This window comes from Zonotrichia albicollis, chromosome 1, assembly GCF_047830755.1.
Source record: "Zonotrichia albicollis isolate bZonAlb1 chromosome 1, bZonAlb1.hap1, whole genome shotgun sequence".
NCBI lineage: Eukaryota > Metazoa > Chordata > Aves > Passeriformes > Passerellidae > Zonotrichia > Zonotrichia albicollis.
Window position 1 is genome coordinate 155,515,697 of NC_133819.1, and position 22,756 is coordinate 155,538,452.

At 60.3% G+C, this 22,756-nt stretch overlaps 1 protein-coding gene across 1 annotated transcript in view; it reads right to left on the reverse strand.

Annotated features, from left to right (window-relative positions):
- Positions 1 to 22,756, reverse strand: part of OPLAH (5-oxoprolinase, ATP-hydrolysing) — a 66,764-nt gene that overhangs the window by 11,343 nt on the left and 32,665 nt on the right. The window contains 7 exon segments of the mRNA XM_074558844.1: positions 340 to 489; positions 5,949 to 6,083; positions 9,226 to 9,357; positions 11,110 to 11,294; positions 13,721 to 13,895; positions 18,464 to 18,565; positions 20,624 to 20,784. Coding sequence (XP_074414945.1) covers positions 340 to 489; positions 5,949 to 6,083; positions 9,226 to 9,357; positions 11,110 to 11,294; positions 13,721 to 13,895; positions 18,464 to 18,565; positions 20,624 to 20,784 — 1,040 coding nt within the window.

Here is a 22,756-nt window from a genome sequence, read left to right on the forward strand (position 1 = left end):
TCCCAAAACTGACCTCAAACACCCCAAAAATGTCACCCCAAAAACCCCAATAATATCACCCTAAACACCCCAAAATTGACCCCAAATAGCCCAAAAGCTCCCCTCACCTGTCCCTCACCTGTCCCTGTCCCCTCACCTGTCCGTGTCCCCTCCCCTGTCCCTCACCTGTCCCTGTCCCCTCCCCTGTCCCTGTCCCCTCACCTGTTCCTGTCCCTCACCTGTCCGTGTCCCCTCACCTGTCCCTCACCTGTCCCTGTCCCCTCCCCTGTCCCTCACCTGTCCGTGTCCCCTCACCTGTCCCCTGTCCCTGTCCCTGTCCCTCCCCTGTCCCGGGCTCACCTGGGAGGCGGCGCAGACGCTGAACGCGCGCAGCACCACGTCCACCACGCGCTGTGACGTCAGCACGTTCCCGCCCACCACGGCGGCGTCGGGGGCGGGGTCAAGGATGGAGCCCAGCGGGATCCGCACCTGCACCGGGGCCAGGCAGCCCTGGGGGGGGAAAATACACCTGGGTACACCTGAGATACACCTGGGATATACCTGAGATACACCTGGGTACACCTGGGTACACCTGAGATACACCTGGGATACACCTGGGATACACCTGGGATACACCTGGGTACAGCTGGGCACACCTGGGTACACCTGGGTACACCTGGATACACCTGGGCACACCTGGATACACCCAAGATACACCTGGGATACACCTGAGATACACCTGGGCACACCTGGATACACCCAAGATACACCTGGGCACACCTGGGCACACCTGGGTACACCTCAGATACACCTGGGTACACCTGGGCACACCTGGGTACAGCTGGGTACACCTGAGATACACCTGGGTACACCTGAGATACACCTGGGTACACCTGGGATACACCTGAGATACACCTGGGGTACACCTGGGTACACCTGGGATACACCTGGGTACAGCTGGGTACACCTGAGATACACCTGGGTACAGCTGGGTACACCTGGGTACACCTGAGATACACCTGGGATACACCTGGGATACACCTGGGATACACCTGGGTACACCTGGGCACACCTGGGTACACCTGAGATACACCTGAGATACACCTGGGTACACCTGAGATACAGCTGGGTACACCTGGGTACACCTGAGATACACCTGGGATACACCTGGGATACACCTGAGATACACCTGGGTACAGCTGGGTACACCTGGGTACAGCTGGGTACACCTGAGATACACCTGAGATACACCTGGGCACACCTGGTACACCTGGGTACACCTGAGATACACCTGAGATACACCTGGGATACACCTGGGATACACCTGGGCACACCTGGGATACACCTGGGATACACCTGGGGTACACCTGAGATACACCTGGGATACACCTGGGGTACAGCTGGGATACACCTGGGATACACCTGGGTACAGCTGGGCACACCTGGGTACAGCTGGGATACACCTGGGATACACCTGGGATACAGCTGGGCACACCTGGGTACACCTGGGTACAGCTGGGATACACCTGGGATACAGCTGGGCACACCTGGACACACCTGGGTACACCTGGGTACACCTGGGTACAGCTGGATACACCTGGGTACACCTGAGATACACCTGAGATACACCCAGGATACACCTGGGTACACCTGGGTATAGCTGGGATACACCTGGGATACACCTGGGATACACCTGGATACACCTGGGTACACCTGAGATACACCTGAGATACACCTGGGCACACCTGGGTACACCTGAGATACACCTGGGTACACCTGGGTACACCTGGGCACACCTGGGTACACCTGGGTACACCTGGGATACACCTGGATACACCTGAGATACACCTGGGATACACCTGGGCACACCTGGGTACATCTGGGTACACCTGAGATACACCTGGGATAAACCTGAGTACACCTGGGCACACCTGGGTACACCTGAGATACACCTGGGATACACCTGGGTACACCTGGGTACACCTGGGTAAAGCTGGGTACACCTGGGATACACCTGGGTACACCTGAGTACACCTGGGATACACCTGGGCACACCTGGGATACACCTGGGCACACCTGGGTACAGCTGGGTACACCTGGGTACACCTGGGATACACCTGGGTACACCTGGGTACAGCTGGGTACACCTGGGATACACCTGGATACACCTGAGATACACCTGGGATACACCTGGGTACACCTGGGATACACCTGGGTACACCTGGGTACAGCTGGGTACACCTGGGTACACCTGAGATACACCTGGGATACACCTGAGATACACCTGGGTACACCTGGGATACACCTGGGTACAGCTGGGTACACCTGGATACACCTGAGATACACCTGGGATACACCTGGTACACCTGGATACACCTGGGTACACCTGGGCACACCTGGGATACACCTGGGTACACCTGGGCACACCTGGGCACACCTGAGATACACCTGGGATACACCTGGGCACACCTGGGTACAGCTGGGATACACCTGGGCACACCTGGGATACACCTGGGTACACCTGAGATACACCTGAGATACACCTGGGATACACCTGGGATACACCTGGGTACACCTGGGCACACCTGGGTACACCTGAGATACACCTGAGATACACCTGGGTACACCTGAGATACAGCTGGGTACACCTGGGTACACCTGAGATACACCTGGGATACACCTGGGATACACCTGAGATACACCTGGGTACAGCTGGGTACACCTGGGTACAGCTGGGCACACCTGGGTACACCTGGGATACACCTGGGATACACCTGGGATACATCTGGGCACACCTGGGTACACCCGAGATACACCTGAGATACACCTGAAATACAGCTGGGTACACCTGGGTACACCTGGGATACACCTGGGTACACCTGGGTACACCTGGGCACACCTGGGTACACCTGGGTACACCTGGGATACACCTGGGATACACCTGGGTACACCTGGGATACACCTGGGTACACCTGGGATACACCTGGGATACACCTGGGTACACCTGGGTACACCTGGGTACACCTGGGTACAGCTGGGCACACCTGGGTACACCTGGGTACACCTGAGATACAACCGGGGTACACCTGGATACACCTGGGCACAGATGACACCTCCCAGGATCAGGTTTGGGGTTTTTGGGGTGCCCAGGCTGTTTTTTGGGGTGTATTTGGGGTATTTTGGGGTCTCACCTGGTTCAGGGGTATGTCGTGTCCCACCAGGCACCGCAGGCAGTAGATCAGCGCCGACAGGGTGTGGTTGGGTTTTTGGGGTGTGTTTGGGGTTTTGGGGTGTGTTTGGGGTTTTGGGGTGTGTTTAGGATTTTTGGGGTGCCCAGGCTGTTTTTGGGGTGTATTTGGGGTATTTTGGGGTCTCACTTGGTTCAGGGGTATGTCATGTCCCACCAGGCACCGCAGGCAGTAGATCAGTGCCAATAGGGCGTGGTTGGGTTTTTTTGGGGTGTGTTTGGGGTTTTTGGGGTGCCGAGGCTGTTTTTGGGGTGTATTTGGGGTGTTTTGGGGTCTCACTTGGTTCAGGGGTATGTTGTGTCCCACCAGGCACCGCAGGCAGTAGAACAGCACTGACAGGGTGTGTTTATGTTTTTGGGGTGCCGATGCTGTTTTTGGGGTGTATTTGGGGTATTTTGGGGTCTCACCTGGTTCAGGGGTATGTCGTGCCCCACCAGGCACCGCAGGCAGTAGATCAGCGCCGACAGGGTGTGGTCGGGGTTTTTTGGGGTGTGTTTGGGGTTTTTGGGGTGTGTTTGGGTTTTTGGGGTACCCAGGATGTTTTTGGGATTTTTGGGGTGTATTTGGGGTATTTTGGGGTCTCACCTGGTTCAGTGGGATGTCGTGTCCCACAGGCACCGCAGGCAGTAGATCAGTGCTGACAGGGTGTGGTCGGGGTTTTTGGGGTGTGTTTGGGGTTTTTGGGGTGTGTTTGGGATTTTTGGGGTGCCGATGCTGTTTTTGGGGTGTATTTGGGGTATTTTGGGGTCTCACCTGGTTCAGGGGGATGTCGTGCCCCACCAGGCACCGCAGGCAGTAGATCAGCGCCGACAGGGTGTGGTTGGGTTTTTGGGGTGTGTTTGGGATTTTTGGGGTGTGGTTGGGTTTTTGGGGTGTGTTTATGTTTTTGGGGTGCCCAGGCTGTTTTTGGGGTGTATTTGGGGTATTTTGGGGTCTCACCTGGTTCAGGGGGATGTCGTGCCCCACCAGGCACCGCAGGCAGTAGATCAGCACTGACAGGGGTTTTTGGGATGTGGTTGGGTTTTTGGGGTGTGGTTTATGTTTTTGGGTGCTGATGCTGTTTTTGGGGTGTATTTGGGGTATTTTGGGGTCTCACCTGGTTCAGTGGGATGTCGTGTCCCACCAGGCACTGCAGGCAGTAGATCAGTGCCAACAGGGTGTGGTTGGGGTTTTTGGGGTGTGTTTGGGGTTTTTTGGGGTGTGGTTGGGTTTTTGGGGTGTATTTGGGGTTTTTGGGGTGCCCAGGCTGTTTTTGGGGTGTATTTGGGGTGTTTTGGGGTCTCACCTGGTTCAGGGGTATGTCGTGCCCCACCAGGCACCGCAGGCAGTAGATCAGCGCTGACAGGGGGTGGTTGGGGTTTTGGGGTGTGTTTGGGGTTTTTGGGGTGTGTTTGGGGTTTTGGGGTGTGTTTATGTTTTTGGGGTGCCCAGGCTGTTTTTGGGGTGTATTTGGGGTGTTTTGGGGTCTCACCTGGTTCAGGGGGATGTCGTGCCCCACCAGGCACCGCAGGCAGTAGATCAGCGCCGACAGGGTGTGGTTGGGTTTTTGGGTACCCAGGATGTTTTTGGGGTTTTTGGGGTGTATTTGGGGTATTTTGGGGTCTCACCTGGTTCAATGGGATGTCGTGTCCCACCAGGCACCGCAGGCAGTAGATCAGTGCCAATAGGGTGTGGTCGGGGTTTTTGGGGTGTGTTTGGGATTTTTGGGGTGTGTTTGGGGTTTTTGGGGTGCCCAGGCTGTTTTTGGGGTGTATTTGGGGTATTTTGGGTCTCACCTGGTTCAGGAGTATGTCGTGTCCCATCAGGCACCGCAGGCAGTAGATCAGTGCCAATACGGTGTGGTTGGGTTTTTTGGGGTGTGTTTGGGGTTTTTGGGGTGTGTTGGGGTTTTTGGGGTGCCGAGGCTGTTTTTTGGGGTGTATTTGGGGTATTTTGGGGTCTCACCTGGTTCAGTGGGATGTCGTGCCCCACCAGGCACCCCAGGCAGTAGATCAGCACTGACAGGGTGTGTTTATGTTTTTGGGGTGCCCAGGCTGTTTTTGGGGTGTATTTGGGGTGTTTTGGGGTCTCACCTGGTTCAGTGGGATGTCGTGCCCCACCAGGCACCGCAGGCAGTAGATCAGCACTGACAGGGTGTGGTTGGGTTTTTGGGGTGTGTTTATGTTTTTTGGGGTACCCAGGCTGTTTTGGGGGTTTTTGGGGTGTATTTGGGGTATTTTGGGGTCTCACCTGGTTCAGTGGGATGTCATGTCCCACCAGGCACCGCAGGCAGTAGATCAGCACTGACAAGGTGTGGTTGGGTTTTTGGGGTGTGTTTGGGATTTTTGGGGTGCCCAGGATGTTTTTGGGGTTTTTGGGGTGTATTTAGGATATTTTTGGGGTCTCACCTGGTTCAGTGGGATGTCATGTCCCACCAGGCACCGCAGGCAGTAGATCAGTGCCAATAGGGTGTGGTTGGTTTTTTTGGGGTGTGGTTGGGTTTTTGGGATGTGTTTGGGGTTTTTGGGGTGTGTTTATGTTTTTTGGGGTGCCCAGGCTGTTTTTGGGGTGTATTTGGGGTATTTTGGGGTCTCACCTGGTTCAATGGGATGTCGTGCCCCACCAGGCACCGCAGGCAGTAGATCAGCACTGACAGGGGTTTTTGGGGTGTGTTTGGGGTTTTGAGTTTTTGGGGTGCCCAGGCTGTTTTTGGGGTGTATTTGGGGTATTTTGGGGTCTCACCTGGTTCAGTGGGATGTCGTGTCCCACCAGGCACCGCAGGCAGTAGATGAGCGCCGACAGGGTGATGGCGCGGGGGGCGTTGCAGTTCCCCAGAACTTGGGGTCCCGTCCCCCCAAAATCGAACACGGCGCTGCCCTGGGGGGGGGGGAAGGGGGAACGGGGGGCGTTGGACCCCAAAACCCAACCAGACACCGGGGGGGACCCTAAAACCCAGAGGGGGACCCCAAAAAGTGATCCAGAGACCAGGGGAACCCCAAAAAAACATCCAGGGCCTGTGGGGACCCCAAAACAGGGGAACCTCAAAACCCCACCCAAAACTGGGGGTGACCCCAAAAACCCACTCAGATCCCGGAGGGACCTCAAAACCCATCCAGAGCCTAGGGGGGACCCCAAAACCCAGAGGGGGACCCCAAAACCTGCCCAAAAACCCGGCCCGACTCAAAACACCCCCCCAGAAACCAGGGAGACCCCAAAACCCGGGGAGAGACCCCAAAACTCACCCAGAGACCGGGGGACCCCAAAAAACCATCCAGAAACTGGGGGGGGATCCCAAACCTGAGGTGAACCCCAAACCCCCCCAGAGGCCAGGGGGGGACCCCAAAACCCAGAGGGGGACCCCAAAACTCGCTCAAAACCCCCAAAAGCCACCCGGAGATCAGCGGGACCCCAAAATGCCGGGGGTGACCCCAAAACTCATCCAGAGACTGGGGGGTGACCACACACCCCCCCCAGAGACCTGGGGCACCCCAAAATCCGGGGGGGACCCCAAAAACCCATCCAGGGCGCGGGGTGACCCCAAAATCCAGGGTGCCCCCATTTCCCCCCCTGGCCGCATGGGGGTCCGGCTGTTTTGGGGTCCCCAAGGTGTCCCCAGGGTGTCCCCAAGGTGTCCCCAGGGTGTCCCCCTGCTGTCCCCCATGTCCTCCCTGTCCCTGTGCTGTCCCCATGTCCATGTGTCCCCATGCCCCCATGATGTCCCCATGATGTCCCCATGATGTCCCCAAGGTGTCCCCATGATGTCCCCAGACCTCTTTGGGCTCCAGTGTCACCCTGAGCCACACGGGGGCGCCATCGTCCATCGTGTCCTTGGCCAACAGTGACGTCCCCAGGGCTGTCCCCATGTCCATGTCCCTGTGTCCCCATGTCCCCAGGTTGTCCCCATGATGTCCCCATGATGTCCCCAAGGTGTCCCCAGACCTCTCTGGGCTCCAGTGTCACCCGGAGCCGCACGGGGGCGCCATCGTCCATCGTGTCCTTGGCCGACAGTGACATCCCCAGGGTGTCCCCATGTCCGTGTTCCTGTGTCCCCATGTCCATGTCCCTGTGTCCCCATGTCCCCATGATGTCCCCATGGTGTCCCCAAGGTGTCCCCAGACCTCTCTGGGCTCCAGTGTCACCCGGAGCCGCACGGGGGTGCCATCGTCCATCGTGTCCTTGGCCGACAGCGACGTCCCCAGAGTGTCCCCATGTCCATGTCCCTGTGTCCCCATGTCCCCAGGGTGTCCCCATGTCCATGTCCCTGTGTCCCCACGTCCCCAGGGCTGTCCCCATGTCCATGTCCCCATGATGTCCCCATGATGTCCCCAAGGTGTCCCCAGACCTCTTTGGGCTGCAGTGTCACCCTGAGCCACACGGGGGCGCCATCGTCCATCGTATCCTTGGCCAACAGTGACATCCCCATGGTGTCCCCATGTCCCCAGGGCTGTCCCCATGTCCATGTCCCCATGATGTCCCCATGGTGTCCCCAAGGTGTCCCCAGACCTCTTTGGGCTGCAGTGTCACCCTGAGCCGCACGGGGGCGCCATTGTCCATCGTGTCCTTGGCCCACAGTGACGTCCCCAGGGTGTCCCCATGTCCATGTCCCTGTGTCCCCATGTCCCCAGAGTGTCCCCATGTTCCCAGAGCTGTCACTGTGCTGTCCCCATGTCCCCAAGGTGTCCCCAAAGTGTCCCCATGTCCCCAGACCTCTTTGGGCTGCAGTGTCACCCTGAGCCACACGGGGGCGCCATTGTCCATCGTGTCCTTGGCCAACAGTGACGTCCCCAGAGTGTCCCCATGTCCATGTCCCTGTGTCCCCATGTCCCCAGGTTGTCCCCATGATGTCCCCATGGTGTCCCCACGGTGTCCCCAGACCTCTCATGATTCCAGTGTCACCCTGAGCCGCACGGGGGCGCCATCGTCCATCGTGTCCTTGGCCAACAGTCACGTCCCCAGGGCTGTCCCCATGTCCCCAGACCTCTCATGGTTCCAGTCCCCAGGGCTGTCCCCATGTCCATGTCCCCATGATGTCCCCAAGGTGTCCCCAGACCTCTCTGGGCTCCAGTGTCACCCGGAGCCGCACGGGGGTGCCATCGTCCATCGTGTCCTTGGCCAACAGTGACGTCCCCAGAGTGTCCCCATGTCCCCAGGGCTGTCACTGTGCTGCCCCCATGTCCCCAAGGTGTCCCCATGATGTCCCCAAGGTGTCCCCAAGGTGTCCCCACGGTGTCCCCAGACCTCCTTGGGCTGCAGTGTCACCCTGAGCCACACGGGGGCGCCATTGTCCATCGTGTCCTTGGCCAACAGTGACGTCCCCGGGGTGTCCCCATGTCCATGTCCCTGTGTCCCCATGTCCCCAGAGTGTCCCCATGTTCCCAGAGCTGTCACTGTGCTGTCCCCATGTCCTCAAGGTGTCCCCAAAGTGTCCCCATGTCCCCAGACCTCTTTGGGCTGCAGTGTCACCCTGAGCCACACGGGGGCGCCATCGCCCATCGTGTCCTTGGCCCACAGTGACGTCCCCAGAGTGTCCCCATGTCCATGTCCCTGTGTCCCCATGTCCCCAGGGCTGTCCCCATGTCCATGTCCCTGTGTCCCCATGTCCCCATGATGTCCCCAAGGTGTCCCCATGTCCCCAGACCTCTTTGGGCTCCAGTGTCACCCTGAGCCACATGGGGGCGCCATCGTCCATCGTGTCCTCGGCCGACAGTGACGTCCCCAGGGTGTCCCCATGTCCCCAGAGTGTCCCCATGTCCATGTCCCTGTGTCCCCATGTCCCCAGGCTGTCCCCAGGTTGTCCCCATGATGTCCCCAAGGTGTCCCCAGACCTCTTTGGGCTCCAGTGTCACCCTGAGCCACACGGGGGCGCCATTGTCCATCGTGTCCTTGGCCAACAGTGACGTCCCCGGAGTGTCCCCATGTCCATGTCCCTGTGTCCCCATGTCCCCAGGGCTGTCCCCATGTCCATGTCCCCAAGATGTCCCCATGGTGTCCCCAAGGTGTCCCCAAGGTGTCCCCAGACCTCTTTGGGCTCCAGTGTCACCCGGAGCCGCACGGGGGTGCCATCGTCCATCGTGTCCTCGGCCGACAGTGACGTCCCCCAGCGCGCGGCCACCGCCCGCAGCGTGTCCCTGACCGCCACCTCCGCGTTGGCCTGGGGTCACACAGGGGTCACACAGGGGTCACGCAGGGGTCAGGGGTCACACAGTGTCCCCAAAGAGCCACCGCCCGCAGCGTGTCCCTGACCGCCACCTCCGCGTTGGCCTGGGGTCACACAGGGGTCACGGGGTCACACAGGGGTCACACAGGGGTCACACAGCGGTCACACCGGGATTTTGGGGTTCCTGGAGCAGTTTTGGGGTTTCTCAGTTGTAGTTGAGGTTTTTGGTGGTTTTGGGGCACCATTTGATGTGCTTGGGGTTTTTCGGGGTGCATTTGGGGTTTCTGGGGATCTTTGGTGTTTTTAGGGTGAATTTGGGGTGCATTTGGGGGTTCTGGGGCTTTTTGGGGTTTTTAGGCTGAATTTGGGGTGCATTTGGGGGTTCTGGGGCTTTTTGGGCTCTCTCAGGTGCATTTGGGGCTTTTTGATGTTTTTAGCCGTTTGGGGTTTTGGAGGCTTTGGGAGTATCTGGGGGAAATTTGGGGTTTTTGGGATTTTTAGGGGTTTTGGGGAGTTTTGATGATTTGGGGGTTTTGGGGCATTTGAGGGTTTTGATGATTTGGGGGTTTTGGGGTTTTTTGATGTTTTTGGGGTGATTTTAGCGTTTTTTGGGGTCTCACCTGCACATATCCCATTCACACCTGCACCACCTGCAGCCCGTGCTGCCCAATGAGCTCTGGGCACAGGGATGGGGGGTTTTGGGGCAAATGTGGGGTTTTGGGGATTTTGATGTTTTTGATGTTTTTGGGGTGATTTTAGCGTTTTTTGGGGTCTCACCTGCACGTGTCCCATGTAGGCCTGCACCACGCTCAGCCCGTGCTGCCCAATGAGCCTCGGGCACAGGGATTGGGGTTTTTGGGGTGGATTTGGGGATTTGGGGATTTTGATGTTTTTGATGTTTTTGGGGTGATTTTAGCGTTTTTTGGGGTCTCACCTGCACGTGTCCCATATAAACCTGCACCACCTGCAGCCCGTGCTGCCCAATGAGCTCCGGGCACAGGGATTGGGGGTTTTTGGGGCGGATTTGGGGTTTTTGGGATTTTTATGGTGTTTGATGTTTTTGGGGTGATTTTAGAGTTTTTTGGGGTCTCACCTGCACATATCACATTCACACCTGCACTGCCTGCAGCCCGTGATGTCTGATCAGCCTCAGGCACAGGGATTGGGGTTTTTGGGGCAAATTTGGGGATTTTGGGATTTTTATGGGGTTTGATGTTTTTGGGGTGATTTTAGCATTTTTTGGGGTCTCACCTGCACGTGTCCCATGTAGGCCTGCACCACCTGCAGCCTGTGCTGCCCAATGAGCTCCGGGCACAGGGATTGGGGGTTTTGGGGCGGATTTGGGGATTTTGATGTTTTTGATGTTTTTGGGGTGATTTTAGTGGTTTTTGGGGTCTCACCTGCACGTGTCCCATATAAACCTGCACCACCTGCAGCCCGTGCTGCCCAATGAGCTCCAGGCACAGGGATTGGGGTTTTTGGGGCGGATTTGGGGATTTTGGGTGGATTTGGGGATTTTGATGTTTTTGATGTTTTTGATGTTTTTGGGGTGATTTTAGCGTTTTTTGGGGTCTCACCTGCACGTGTCCCATGTAGGCCTGCACCACGGTGAGCCCGTGCTGCCCGATGAGCTCCGGGCACAGGGATTGGGGGTTTTGGGGCAAATTTGGGGGTTTTGGGGCGGATTTGGGGATTTTGATGTTTTTGATGTTTTTGGGGTGATTTTAGCGTTTTTTGGGGTCTCACCTGCACGTGTCCCATGTAGGCCTGCACCACGCTCAGCCCGTGCTGCCCGATGAGCTCCCGCACCAGCCCGATCCCTTTCTGGTTCGCCGCCACCTGTGCCCGCAGGTCGGCCAGGTTGTCCCGCAGGTTCCGCGTCCCCGAGCAGCCGGGGACGGCGCCAGGGGCCAGCAGGGCCTCGGTGACAGCTGGGGACACACAGGGGACAGTGACAATGACAGTGACAATGATACCCCATAGGGACGGAGCCGGGGGCCAGCAGGGCCTCGGTGACAGCTGGGGACAATGAGGGGACAATGATAGTGACAATGACAGTGACAATGGCATCCCATAGGGACAGAGCCGGGGGCCAGCAGGGCCTCGGTGACAGCTGGGGACAATGAGGGGACAATGACAATGACAGGGGACAGCAGGGCCTCGGTGACAGCTGGGGACAGTGACAATGACAGGGGACAGTGACACCCCATAGGGATGGCCCCGGGAGCGAGCAGGGCCTTGGTGACAGCTGGGGACACACAGGGGACAATGACAGTGACAGGGGACAGTGACAGGGGACAGCAGCGCCTCGGTGACAGCTGGGGACAATGACAGGGACACGGGACACTGAGGGGACAGTGACAATGACAATGACAATGACACCCCATAGGGACGGAACGGGGGGCGAGCAGGGCCTCGGTGACAGCTGGGGACAATGAGGGGACAATGACAATGACAGGGGCCAGCAGCGCCTCGGTGACAGCTGGGGACACACAGGGGACAATGACAATGACAGTGACAGGGACCAGCAGGGCCTCGGTGACAGCTGGGGACAATGACAATGACAATGACACCCTATAGGGACGGCCCAGGGGCCAGCAGGGCCTCGGTGACAGCTGGGGACAATGACAATGACAGGGGACAGTGACAGTGACAGTGACAATGACACCCCATAGGGACGGAGCCGGGGGCCAGCAGGGCCTCGGTGACAGCTGGGGACAATGAGGGGACAATGACAATGACAGTGACACCCCATAGGGACAGAGCTGGGGGCCAGCAGCGCCTTGGTCACAGCTGGGGACACACAGGGACAATGAGGGGACAATGACAATGACACAGGACAGTGACACCCCATAGGGACAGCCCCAGGGGACAGCAGCGCCTCGGTGACAGCTGGGGACAGTGACAATGACAATGACAATGACAGGGGACAGTGACACCCCATAGGGACAGCCCCGGGGGCCAGCAGGGCATCGGTGACAGCTGGGGACAGAGGGATGTCCTCAATGTCTCCAATGTCCCCAATCCCCTGGATGTCCCCAATGTCCTCTCAGTGTCCCCAGTGCCCCACCATGCTCCTGGAAGTCCCACCGTGTCACCAGTCTGAAGGACCTTTGGCCCTCCAATGTCCCCAATGACCCCAATCCCCTGATGTCCCCAATGTCCCCAATGTCCCCAATGTCCCCAATGTCCCACCTTGCTCCTGGAACTCCCCGTCGGTGACCAGTTTGAAGGACAGGAACACCTTTGTACCCAATGTCCCCGATCCCCTGGATGTCCCCAATGTCCCCTCAGTGTCCCCAATCCCCTGGATGTCCCCAGTGTCCCCTCAGTGTCCCCATGTCCCACTGTGCTCCCGGAAATCTCCTCTGGTGACCTCTTTGAAGGACAAGAACACCCTTTGTCCCCAGGATGTCCCCAGTACCCCCAAACCCCCCAATGTCTGGATGTCCCCAATGTCCCCAGTGTCCTGAATCTCCTGGATGTCCCCAATCCCCTGGAGGTCCCCGATGTCCCCAGTGTCCCCAATGCCCCCAGTGTCCCCAATCCCCTGGCTGTCCCCAATGTCCCCAGTGTCCCCCCATGTCCCACCTTTGTCCTGGAACTTGCTGTTGGTGACCAGTTTAAAAGACAGGAACACCTTTGTCCCCAGTGTCCTCAATCCCCTGGCTGTCCCCATTGTCCCCACTGTCCCCTCAGTGTCCCCATGTCCCACCTTGCTCCTGGAACTCGCCATTGGTCACCAGTTTGAAGGACCATTGTCCCCCCACTGTCCCCAGTGTCCCCAGTGTCCCCATTGTCCCCATTGTCCCCAATGCCCCCGCACTGTCCCCACTGTCCCCAATGTCCCCACTGTCCCCAATGTCCCCACTGTCCCCAATGTCCCCAGTGTCCCCTCAGTGTCCCACCTTGCTCCTGGAACTCCCCATTGGTCACCAGTTTGAAGGACAGGAAAACCTTTATACCCAGGGATGCCCCCAGTGTCCCCAATGTCCCCAATGTCCCCAAATGTCCCACCTTGCTCCTGGAACTCGCCGTTGGTCACCAGTTTGAAGGTCAGGAACAGCTTTGTCCCCAGTCACCCTGATGTCCCCACTGTCCCCAATGTCCCCACTGTCCCCAGTGTCCCCTGCGTGTCCCACCTTGCTCCTGGAACTCGCCGTTGGTCACCAGTTTGAAGGACAGGAACAGCTTTGTCCCCAGTCACCCTGATGTCCCCACTGTCCCCGCACTGTCCCCAATGTCCCCAATGTCCCCAATGTCCCCAATGTCCCCAATGTCCCCAATGTCCCCAGTGTCCCCAGTGTCCCCAATGTCCCCAGTGTCCCCAGTGTCCCCAATGTCCCCAATGTCCCACCTTGCTCCTGGAACTCGCCGTTGGTCACCAGTTTGAAGGACACGAAGGCGGCGCCCTCCTGGGCCAGGCTCTGCGAGTGCGGCGGCATCGACCCCGGGCTGGAGCCGCCCACGTCGGCGTGGTGCCCGCGGCTGGCCACGAAGAACACGGGGCGGGGCTCACCTGGCCAGAACACCTGCCACAGGTAACAGTGACATTGGGGTCAGACACCTGGGACAGGTGACACTGCGGTTAGGGACATGGGACAGGTAACACTGGGTCAGGTGTGGTGACCGCGGCTGGCCACGAAGAACACGGGGCGGGGCTCACCTGGCCAGAACACCTGGGACAGGTAAGGGTGGGGTTACACAGGTGACACTGGGGTTAGGGACATGGGACAGGTGACAATGAGGTTACACAGGTGACACTGGGGTTAGGGACACAGGACAGGTGACACTGGGCCAGGCTCTGCGACCCCGGGCTGGAGCTGCCGACATCGGCGTGGTGACCCCGGCTGGCCACGAAGAACACGGGGCGGGGCTCACCTGGCCAGAACACCTGGGACAGGTAAGGGTGACACTGGGGTCAGGGACATGGGACAGGTGACACTGGGGTTAGGGACATGGGACAGGTGACACTGGGTCAGGCGTGGTGTCCCCGGCTGGCCATGAAGAACACGGGGCGGGGCTCACCTGGCCAGAACACCTGGGACAGGTAAGGGTGGGGTTACACAGGTGACACTGGGGATACACAGGTGACACTGGGGTTAGGGATATGGGACAGGTGACACTGGGTCAGGCGTGGTGACCCCGGCTGGCCACGAAGAACACGGGGCGGGGCTCACCTGGCCAGAACACCTGGGACAGGTAACAGTGACACTGGGGTCAGGGACATGGGACAGGTGACACTGGGTCAGGTGTGGTGACCGCGGCTGGCCACGAAGAACACGGGGCGGGGCTCACCTGGCCAGAACACCTGGGACAGGTAAGGGTGGGTTACACAGGTGACACTGGGGTCAGGGACATGGGACAGGTGACAATGAGGGGTTACACAGGTGACATTGAGGGGTCAGGGACATGGGACAGGTGACACTGGGGGGGTTACACAGGTGACACTGGGGTTACACAGGTGACACTGGGGTTAGGGACACGGGACAGGTGACACTGGGGTTACACAGGTGACACTGGGGTCAGGGACATGGGACAGGTGACATGGGGATACAGAGGTGACACTGGGGTTACAGAGGTGACACTGGGGTCAGGGACACGGGACAGGTGACACTGGGGTTACACAGGTGACAGTGGGGTTAGGGACACGGGACAGGTGACACTGGGGTTACACAGGTGACAGTGGGGTCAGGGACATGGGACAGGGACACCTGGGACAGGTAACGGTAACATTAGGGTGGGACAGGTGACACTGGGTCAGGTGTGGTGACCCCGGCTGGCCACGAAGAACACGGGGCGGGGCTCACCTGGCCAGAACACCTGGGACAGGTAAGGGTGGGGTTACACAGGTGACACTGGGGTCAGGGACACGGGACAGGTGACACTGGGTCAGGTGTGGTGACCGCGGCTGGCCACGAAGAACACGGGGCGGGGCTCACCTGGCCAGAACACCTGTCACAGGTAAGGGTGACACTGGGGTCAGGGACACGGGACAGGTGACATTGGGGTCAGGGACATGGGACAGGTGACACTGGGGTCAGGGACATGGGACAGGACACCTGGGACAGGTAACGGTAACATTGGGGTGGGACAGGTGACACTGGGTCAGGTGTGGTGACCCCGGCTGGCCACGAAGAACACGGGGCGGGGCTCACCTGGCCAGAACACCTGCGACAGGTAACAGTGACATTGAGGGGTCAGACACCTGGGACAGGTGACATTGAGGGGTCAGGGACATGGGACAGGTGACACTGGGGGGTTACACAGGTGACACTGGGGTTAGGGACATGGGACAGGTGACACTGGGGACACACAGGTGACACTGGGGTTGAGGACATGGGACAGGTGACATGGGGATACAGAGGTGACACTGGGGATACAGAGGTGACACTGGGGTTACACAGGTGACACTGGGGTTAGGGACACGGGACAGGTGACATGAGGATACACAGATGACACTGGGGTTAGGGACACAGGACAGGTGACATTGGGGGGTTACACAGGTGACACTGGGGTTACACAGGTGACACTGGGGTTAAGGACACGGGACAGGTGACATGAGAACACACAGGTGACACTGGGGTTAAGGACACGGGACAGGTGACAATGAGGGGTTACACAGGTGACACTGGGGTTAGGGACACAGGACAGGTGACACTGGGGTCAGGGACATGGGACAGGTGACATGGGGATACACAGGTGACATTGGGGTTAGGGACATGGGACAGGTGACATTGGGTTACACAGGTGACATTGGGGTTAGGGACATGGGACAGGTGACACTGGGGTTAGGGACATGGGACAGGTGACATGGGGATACACAGGTGACATTGGGGTTAGGGACATGGGACAGGTGACACTGGGGTCAGGCGTGGCCACGAAAAACACCAGGCAGGGAACACCTGGCCAGAACACCTGGGACAGGTGACAGTGAGGGGTTACACAGCTGGGACAGGACACCTGGGACAGGTGACACTGGGTCAGACAGGTGACACTGGGTTGGACACCTGGGACAGGTGACACTGAGGTCAGACGGGACACTGGGTTGGACACCTGGGACAGGTGACACTGGGGTCAGACGGGACACTGGGTTGGACACCTGGGACAGGTGACATGGGGCGGGGCTGGCCTGGTGAGAACACCTGAGGACAGGTGACACAGGAGAGCTGAAAACCCTGGGGACACCCAGCCAGGACACCTGGGGGTGTCCCGGCTGTCCCAGGTGTGTCCCAGGTGTGTCCCCAGGTGTGTCCCTGTCCCCAGGTGTGTCACTCACAGGTGTGTCCCAGGTGTGTCACCCCCAGGTGTGTCACCCCCAGGTGTGTCCCTGTCCCCAGGTGTGTCCCAGGTGTGTCACTCACAGGTGTGTCCCAGGTGAGTCACCCCCAGGTGTGTCACCCCCAGGTGTGTCATTCACAGGTGTGTCACTCACAGGTGTGTCCCCAGGTGTGTCCCAGGTGTGTCCCCAGGTGTGTCACTCACAGGTGTGTCACAGGTGTGTCCCTCACAGGTGTGTCACTCACAGGTGTGTCCCCAGGTGTGTCACCCCCAGGTGTGTCACAGGTGTGTCACTCACAGGTGTGATGACGGTCAGGTCGGGCAGGTGGCTGCCCCCCGCCATCGGGTGGTTGCTCAGGATCCCAGCCCAGGTGTGTCACACACAGGTGTGTCCCCAGGTGTGTCACACACAGGTGTGTCACAGGTGTGTCCCTGTCCCCAGGTGTGTCCCAGGTGTGTCCCTCACAGGTGTGTCACCCCCAGGTGTGTCACTCACAGGTGTGATGACGGTCAGGTCGGGCAGGTGGCTGCCCCCCGCCATCGGGTGGTTGCTCAGGATCCCAGCCCAGGTGTGTCACACACAGGTGTGTCACAGGTGTGTCACTCACACACAGGTGTGTCACTCACAGGTGTGATGACGGTCAGGTCGGGCAGGTGGCTGCCCCCCGCCATCGGGTGGTTGCTCAGGATCCCAGCCCAGGTGTGTCACACACAGGTGTGTCACCCCCAGGTGTGTCACAGGTGTGTCACTGTCCCCAGGTGTGTCACTCACAGGTGTGATGACGGTCAGGTCGGGCAGGTGGCTGCCCCCCGCCATCGGGTGGTTGCTCAGGATCCCAGCCCAGGTGTGTCCCTGTCCCCAGGTGTGTCACACACAGGTGTGTCACTCACAGGTTTGTCCCCAGGTGTGTCACAGGTGTGTCACTGTCCCCAGGTGTGTCACTCACAGGTGTGATGACGGTCAGGTCGGGCAGGTGGCTGCCCCCCGCCATCGGGTGGTTGCTCAGGATCCCAGCCCAGGTGTGTCCCTGTCCCCAGGTGTGTCACACACAGGTGTGTCACTCACAGGTTTGTCCCCAGGTGTGTCACAGGTGTGTCACTCACAGGCGTGTCACAGGTGTGTCACCCCTAGGTGTGTCACTCACAGGTGTGTCCCCAGGTGTGTCCCCAGGTGTGTCCCAGGTGTGTCACACACAGGTGTGTCACTGTCCCCAGATGTGTCCCCAGGTGTGTCACACACAGGTGTGTCACCCCCACGTGTGTCACCCCCAGGTGTGTCACTCACAGGTGTGTCCCAGGTGTCACTCACAGGTGTGATGACGGTCAGGTCGGGCAGGTGGCTGCCCCCCGCCATCGGGTGGTTGCTCAGGATCCCAGCCCAGGTGTGTCACAGGTGTGTCACCCCCAGGTGTGTCACAGGTGTGTCACACACAGGTGTGTCCCAGGTGTGTCCCTCACAGGTGTGTCCCAGGTGTGTCCCTGTCCCCAGGTGTGTCACCCCCAGGTGTGTCCCCAGGTGTGTCACTCACAGGTGTGTCCCCAGGTGTGTCACTCACAGGTGTGTCACTCACTCACAGGTGTGTCACACACAGGTGTGTCCCTGTCCCCAGGTGTGTCCCAGGTGTGTCCCCAGGTGTGTCCCCAGGTGTGTCACTCACTCACAGGTGTGATGACGGTCAGGTCGGGCAGGTGGCTGCCCCCCGCCATCGGGTGGTTGCTCAGGATCCCAGCCCAGGTGTGTCACCCACAGGTGTGTCACACACAGGTGTGTCACCCCCAGGTGTGTCACACACAGGTGTCACTCCCAGGTGTCACTCACAGGTGTGATGACGGTCAGGTCGGGCAGGTGGCTGCCCCCCGCCATCGGGTGGTTGCTCAGGATCACGTCTCCCTCCCTCAGCTCCGGGCCCAGGTTACGGATCTGGGGGGGGCACAGGGGGGGGGTGAACCCCAAAATCCACCCCGGGAACCCCAAAAATCTCCCATGACCCCAAATCCCCCCAAATTACCACCATGCCCTCCCACATTCCCTCCTGAACCCCCCAAATCCCCTCCAGGGAACCCCAAAATCCTCCATGACCCCAAAGCATCACCAAAATCCCCCCAAATCCACGCTGGGAACCCCCAAATCTCCCCATGACCCCAAATTCCCCCAAAATCCCCCCAAATCCACGCTGGGAACCCCAAAATCTCCCCATGACCCCAAATCCCCCCAAAATCCCCCCAAATCCACTCTGGGAACCCCAAAATCCCCCCCCAATCCCCTCACCTGGAACTGCACGGCTCCTGCATGGCTCTGGGACCCCCAAATCCCCCTGGGACCCCCCAAATCCCCCCAAGACTCCCCAAATCCCCCCTGGGACCCCCCAATCCCCTCACCTGGAACTGCACGGCTCCTGCATGGCCCAGGGACCCCCAAATCCCCACAGGGACCCCCCAAAACCCCCCTGGACCCCCCAAATCCCCCCAAATCTCACCTGGAACTGCACGACTCCTGCATGGCCCTGGGACCCCTAAACTCCCTCTGAGACCCCCAAACCTACCCAAACCCACCCAAATCTACCCCAAATCCCCCCCAAACCCCTCTGGGACCCCCCAAATCCCCTCACCTGGAGCTGCACAGCTTCTGCATGGCCCTGGGACCCCCAAATCCCCCCAGGACCCCCCAAATCCCCCCAGGGACCCCCCAAATCCCCGCACCTGGAACTGCACGGCTCCTGCATGGCCCTGGGACCCCCAAACCCCCCCGGGACCCCCCAAATCCCCTCTGGACCCCCCAAATCCCCCCCAGATTCCCTCACCTGGAACTGCACAGCTCCTGCATGGCCCTGGGACCCCCAAATCCCCACAGGGACCCCCCAAATCCCCTCACCTGGAACTGCACGGCTCCTGCATGGCCCTGGGACCCCCAAATCCCCACAGGGACCCCCAAATCCCCCCCAGGGACCCCCAGGACCCCCCAAATCTCACCTGGAACTGCACGGCTCCTGCATGGCCCTGGGACCCCCAAATCCCCCCAGGGACCCCCCAAAATCCCCCTGGACCCCCCAAATCCCCCCACCTGGAACTGCACAGCTTCTGCATGGCCCTGGGACCCCTAAACTCCCTCTGACACCCCCAAACCTACCCAAACCCACCCAAATCTACCCCAAATCCCCCCAGGACCCCCCAAATCCCCTCACCTGGAACTGCACGGCTCCTGCATGGCCCTGGGACCCCCAAACCCACCCAAATCTACCCCAAATCCCCCCAAATCCGCCCAAATCTCACCTGGAACTGCACGGCTCCTGCATGGCCCTGGGACCCCCAAACTCCCCCAGGACCCCCCAAATCCCCCCACCTGGAACTGCACGGCCTCCTGCATGGCGCCCAGGTGCACGGGGATGTGGGGGGCGTTGGACACGAGCCAGAGACCCCCAAACACCCCAAATCCACCCCAAACCCCCCCGGGACCCCCCAAAATCCCCCTGGGACCCCCCAAATCCCCCCACCTGGAACTGCACGGCCTCCTGCATGGCCCTGGGACCCCCAAACCCACCCAAATCTACCCCAAATCCCCCCAAATCCCCCCAGGGACCCCCCAAATCCCCCCCAAATCCCCTCACCTGGAACTGCACAGCTCCTGCATGGCCCTGGGACCCCCAAATCCCCCCAGGGACCCCCCAAATCCCCCTGGGACCCCCCAAATCCCCCCACCTGGAACTGCACGGCCTCCTGCACGGCCCTGGGACCCCCAAACCCCCCTGGGACCCCCCAAATCCCCTCGAACCCCCTCACCTGGAACTGCACGGCTCCTGCATGGCCCTGGGACCCCCAAATCCCCCCGGGACCCCCCAAAACCCCCCTGGGACCCCCCAAATCCCCCCACCTGGAACTGCACGGCTCCTGCATGGCCCTGGGACCCCTAAACTCCCTCTGAGACCCCCAAACCCACCCAAATCCCCCCCAAATCCCCCCAGGACCCCCCAAATCCCCCCACCTGGAACTGCACGGCCTCCTGCATGGCGCCCAGGTGCACGGGGATGTGGGGGGCGTTGGACACGAGCCCCCCGTCGGGCCCGAACAGGGCGCACGAGAAGTCGAGGCGCTCCTTGATGTTGGTGGAGATGGCCGTGCGCTGCAGCGTGCGCCCCATCTGCTCTGCGGGGACACGGCACGCTCAGGGGGCGCCCCAAAAACGGGGGAACCCCCGGGAACCCACAGAGACCCCCGGGACCACCCCTGAGACCCCCGGGACCACCCCTGAGACCCCGGGAACCAGCCCTGAGACCACCGGGACCACCCCAGGACCACCCCGGGACCCCCTGTGCTGGATCTGCCTTGAGGGATGAGTTTGAATTGAGGGGTCTCTGTCTTTGGGGACCCCTCAGGAGCACCCCAAAAACGGGGGGACCCCCGGGAACCAGCCCTGAGACCCCCGGGAACCAGCCCTGAGACCCCCGGGACCACCCCAGGACCCCCTGCCCTGGGTCTGCCTTGGGGAGCTGGGGGGGATGAGATTGAATTGGGGGGCTCCTGTCCTTAGGGACCCCCAAAAATGGGGTAGAATCGGGGAGACCCCCGGGAGAACCCACAGAGACCCCCGGGAACCAGCCCTGAGACCCCTGGAACCAGCCCTGAGACCCCCGGGACCACCCCAGGGCCACCCCGGGACCCCCATCCTGGGTCTGCCCTGAGGGATGAGTTTGAATTGAGGGGTCTCTGTCTTTAGGGACCCCTCAGGAGCACCCCAGAAATGGGGACACCTCGGGGGGATCCCCAGGGACCCCCCCCAGAGACCCCCGGGACCACCTCGGGACCCCCAACCCTGGATCTGCCTTGGGGAGCTGGGGGGGATGAGATTGAATTGGGGGGCTCCCTGCCCTCAGGGACCCCCAAAAATGGGGTAGAATCGGGGAGACCCCCGGGAGAACCCACAGAGACCCCCGGGAACCAGCCCTGAGACCCCCGGGACCACCTTGGGACCACCGGGACCCCCAGTGCTGGGTGTGCCTCGAGGGATGAGTTTGAATTGAGGGGTCTCTGTCTTTGGGGAGCACCCCAAAATTGGGGACACCTCGGGGGGATCCCCAGGGACCCCCCCCAGAGACCCCCGGGACCACCTCAGGACCCCCTGCCCTGGGTCTGTCTCAGGGATCTAAGGGGGATGAGATGGAATTGAGGGGTCACGGCACCCTCAGGGGGCACCCCAAAAACGGGGGGAATCCTGGGAACCAGCCCTGAGACCCCCGGGACCCCCAGTGCTGGATCTGCCTCGAGGGATGAGTTTGAATTGAGGGGTCCCTGTGGGGCCACAGAACCCTCAGGGGCACCCCAAAAATGGGGGGACCCCCGGGAACCAGCCCTGAGACCCCCGGGACCACCCCAGGACCCCCTGCCCTGGGTCTGTCTCAGGGATCTAAGGGGGATGAGATGGAATTGAGGGGACACGGCACCCTCAGGGGGCACCCCAAAAACGGGGGGACCCCCGGGAACCAGCCCTGAGACCCCCCGGGAACCAGCCCTGAGACCCCCAGGGCCACCCCAGGACCACCCCGGGACCCTCAGTGCTGGATCTGCCTCCAGGGATGAGTTTGAATTGAGGGGTCCCTGTCTTTGGGGACCCTCAGGAGCACCCCAGAAATGGGGACACCTCGGGGGGATCCCCAGGGAGAACCCACAGAGACCCCCGGGACCACCTCGGGACCCCCAGCCCTGGATCTGCCTTGGGGAGCTGGGGGGGATGAGATTGAATTGGGGGGCTCCCTGCCCTCAGGGACCCCCAAAAATGGGGTAGAATCGGGGAGACCCCCGGGAGAACCCACAGAGACCCCCGGGAACCAGCCCTGAGACCCCCGGGACCCCCTGTGCTGGATCTGCCCTGAGGGATGAGTTTGAATTGAGGGGTCCCTGTCTTTGGGGACCCCCAGGGACACCCCAGAAATGGGGACACCTCGGAGGGACCCACAGAGACCCCCCCAGGACCCCCCCAGGACCCCCCAGGACTCCCCCAGGACCCCTCAGGATCCACCCAGACCCCTGAAAGCCCCTCCAAAGTCCCCCCAAAGCCCCCCAAATCCCACCTGCGATGTTCATGGAGCCCCAGAACCCTCCCAGGACCCCCCAAAGCCCC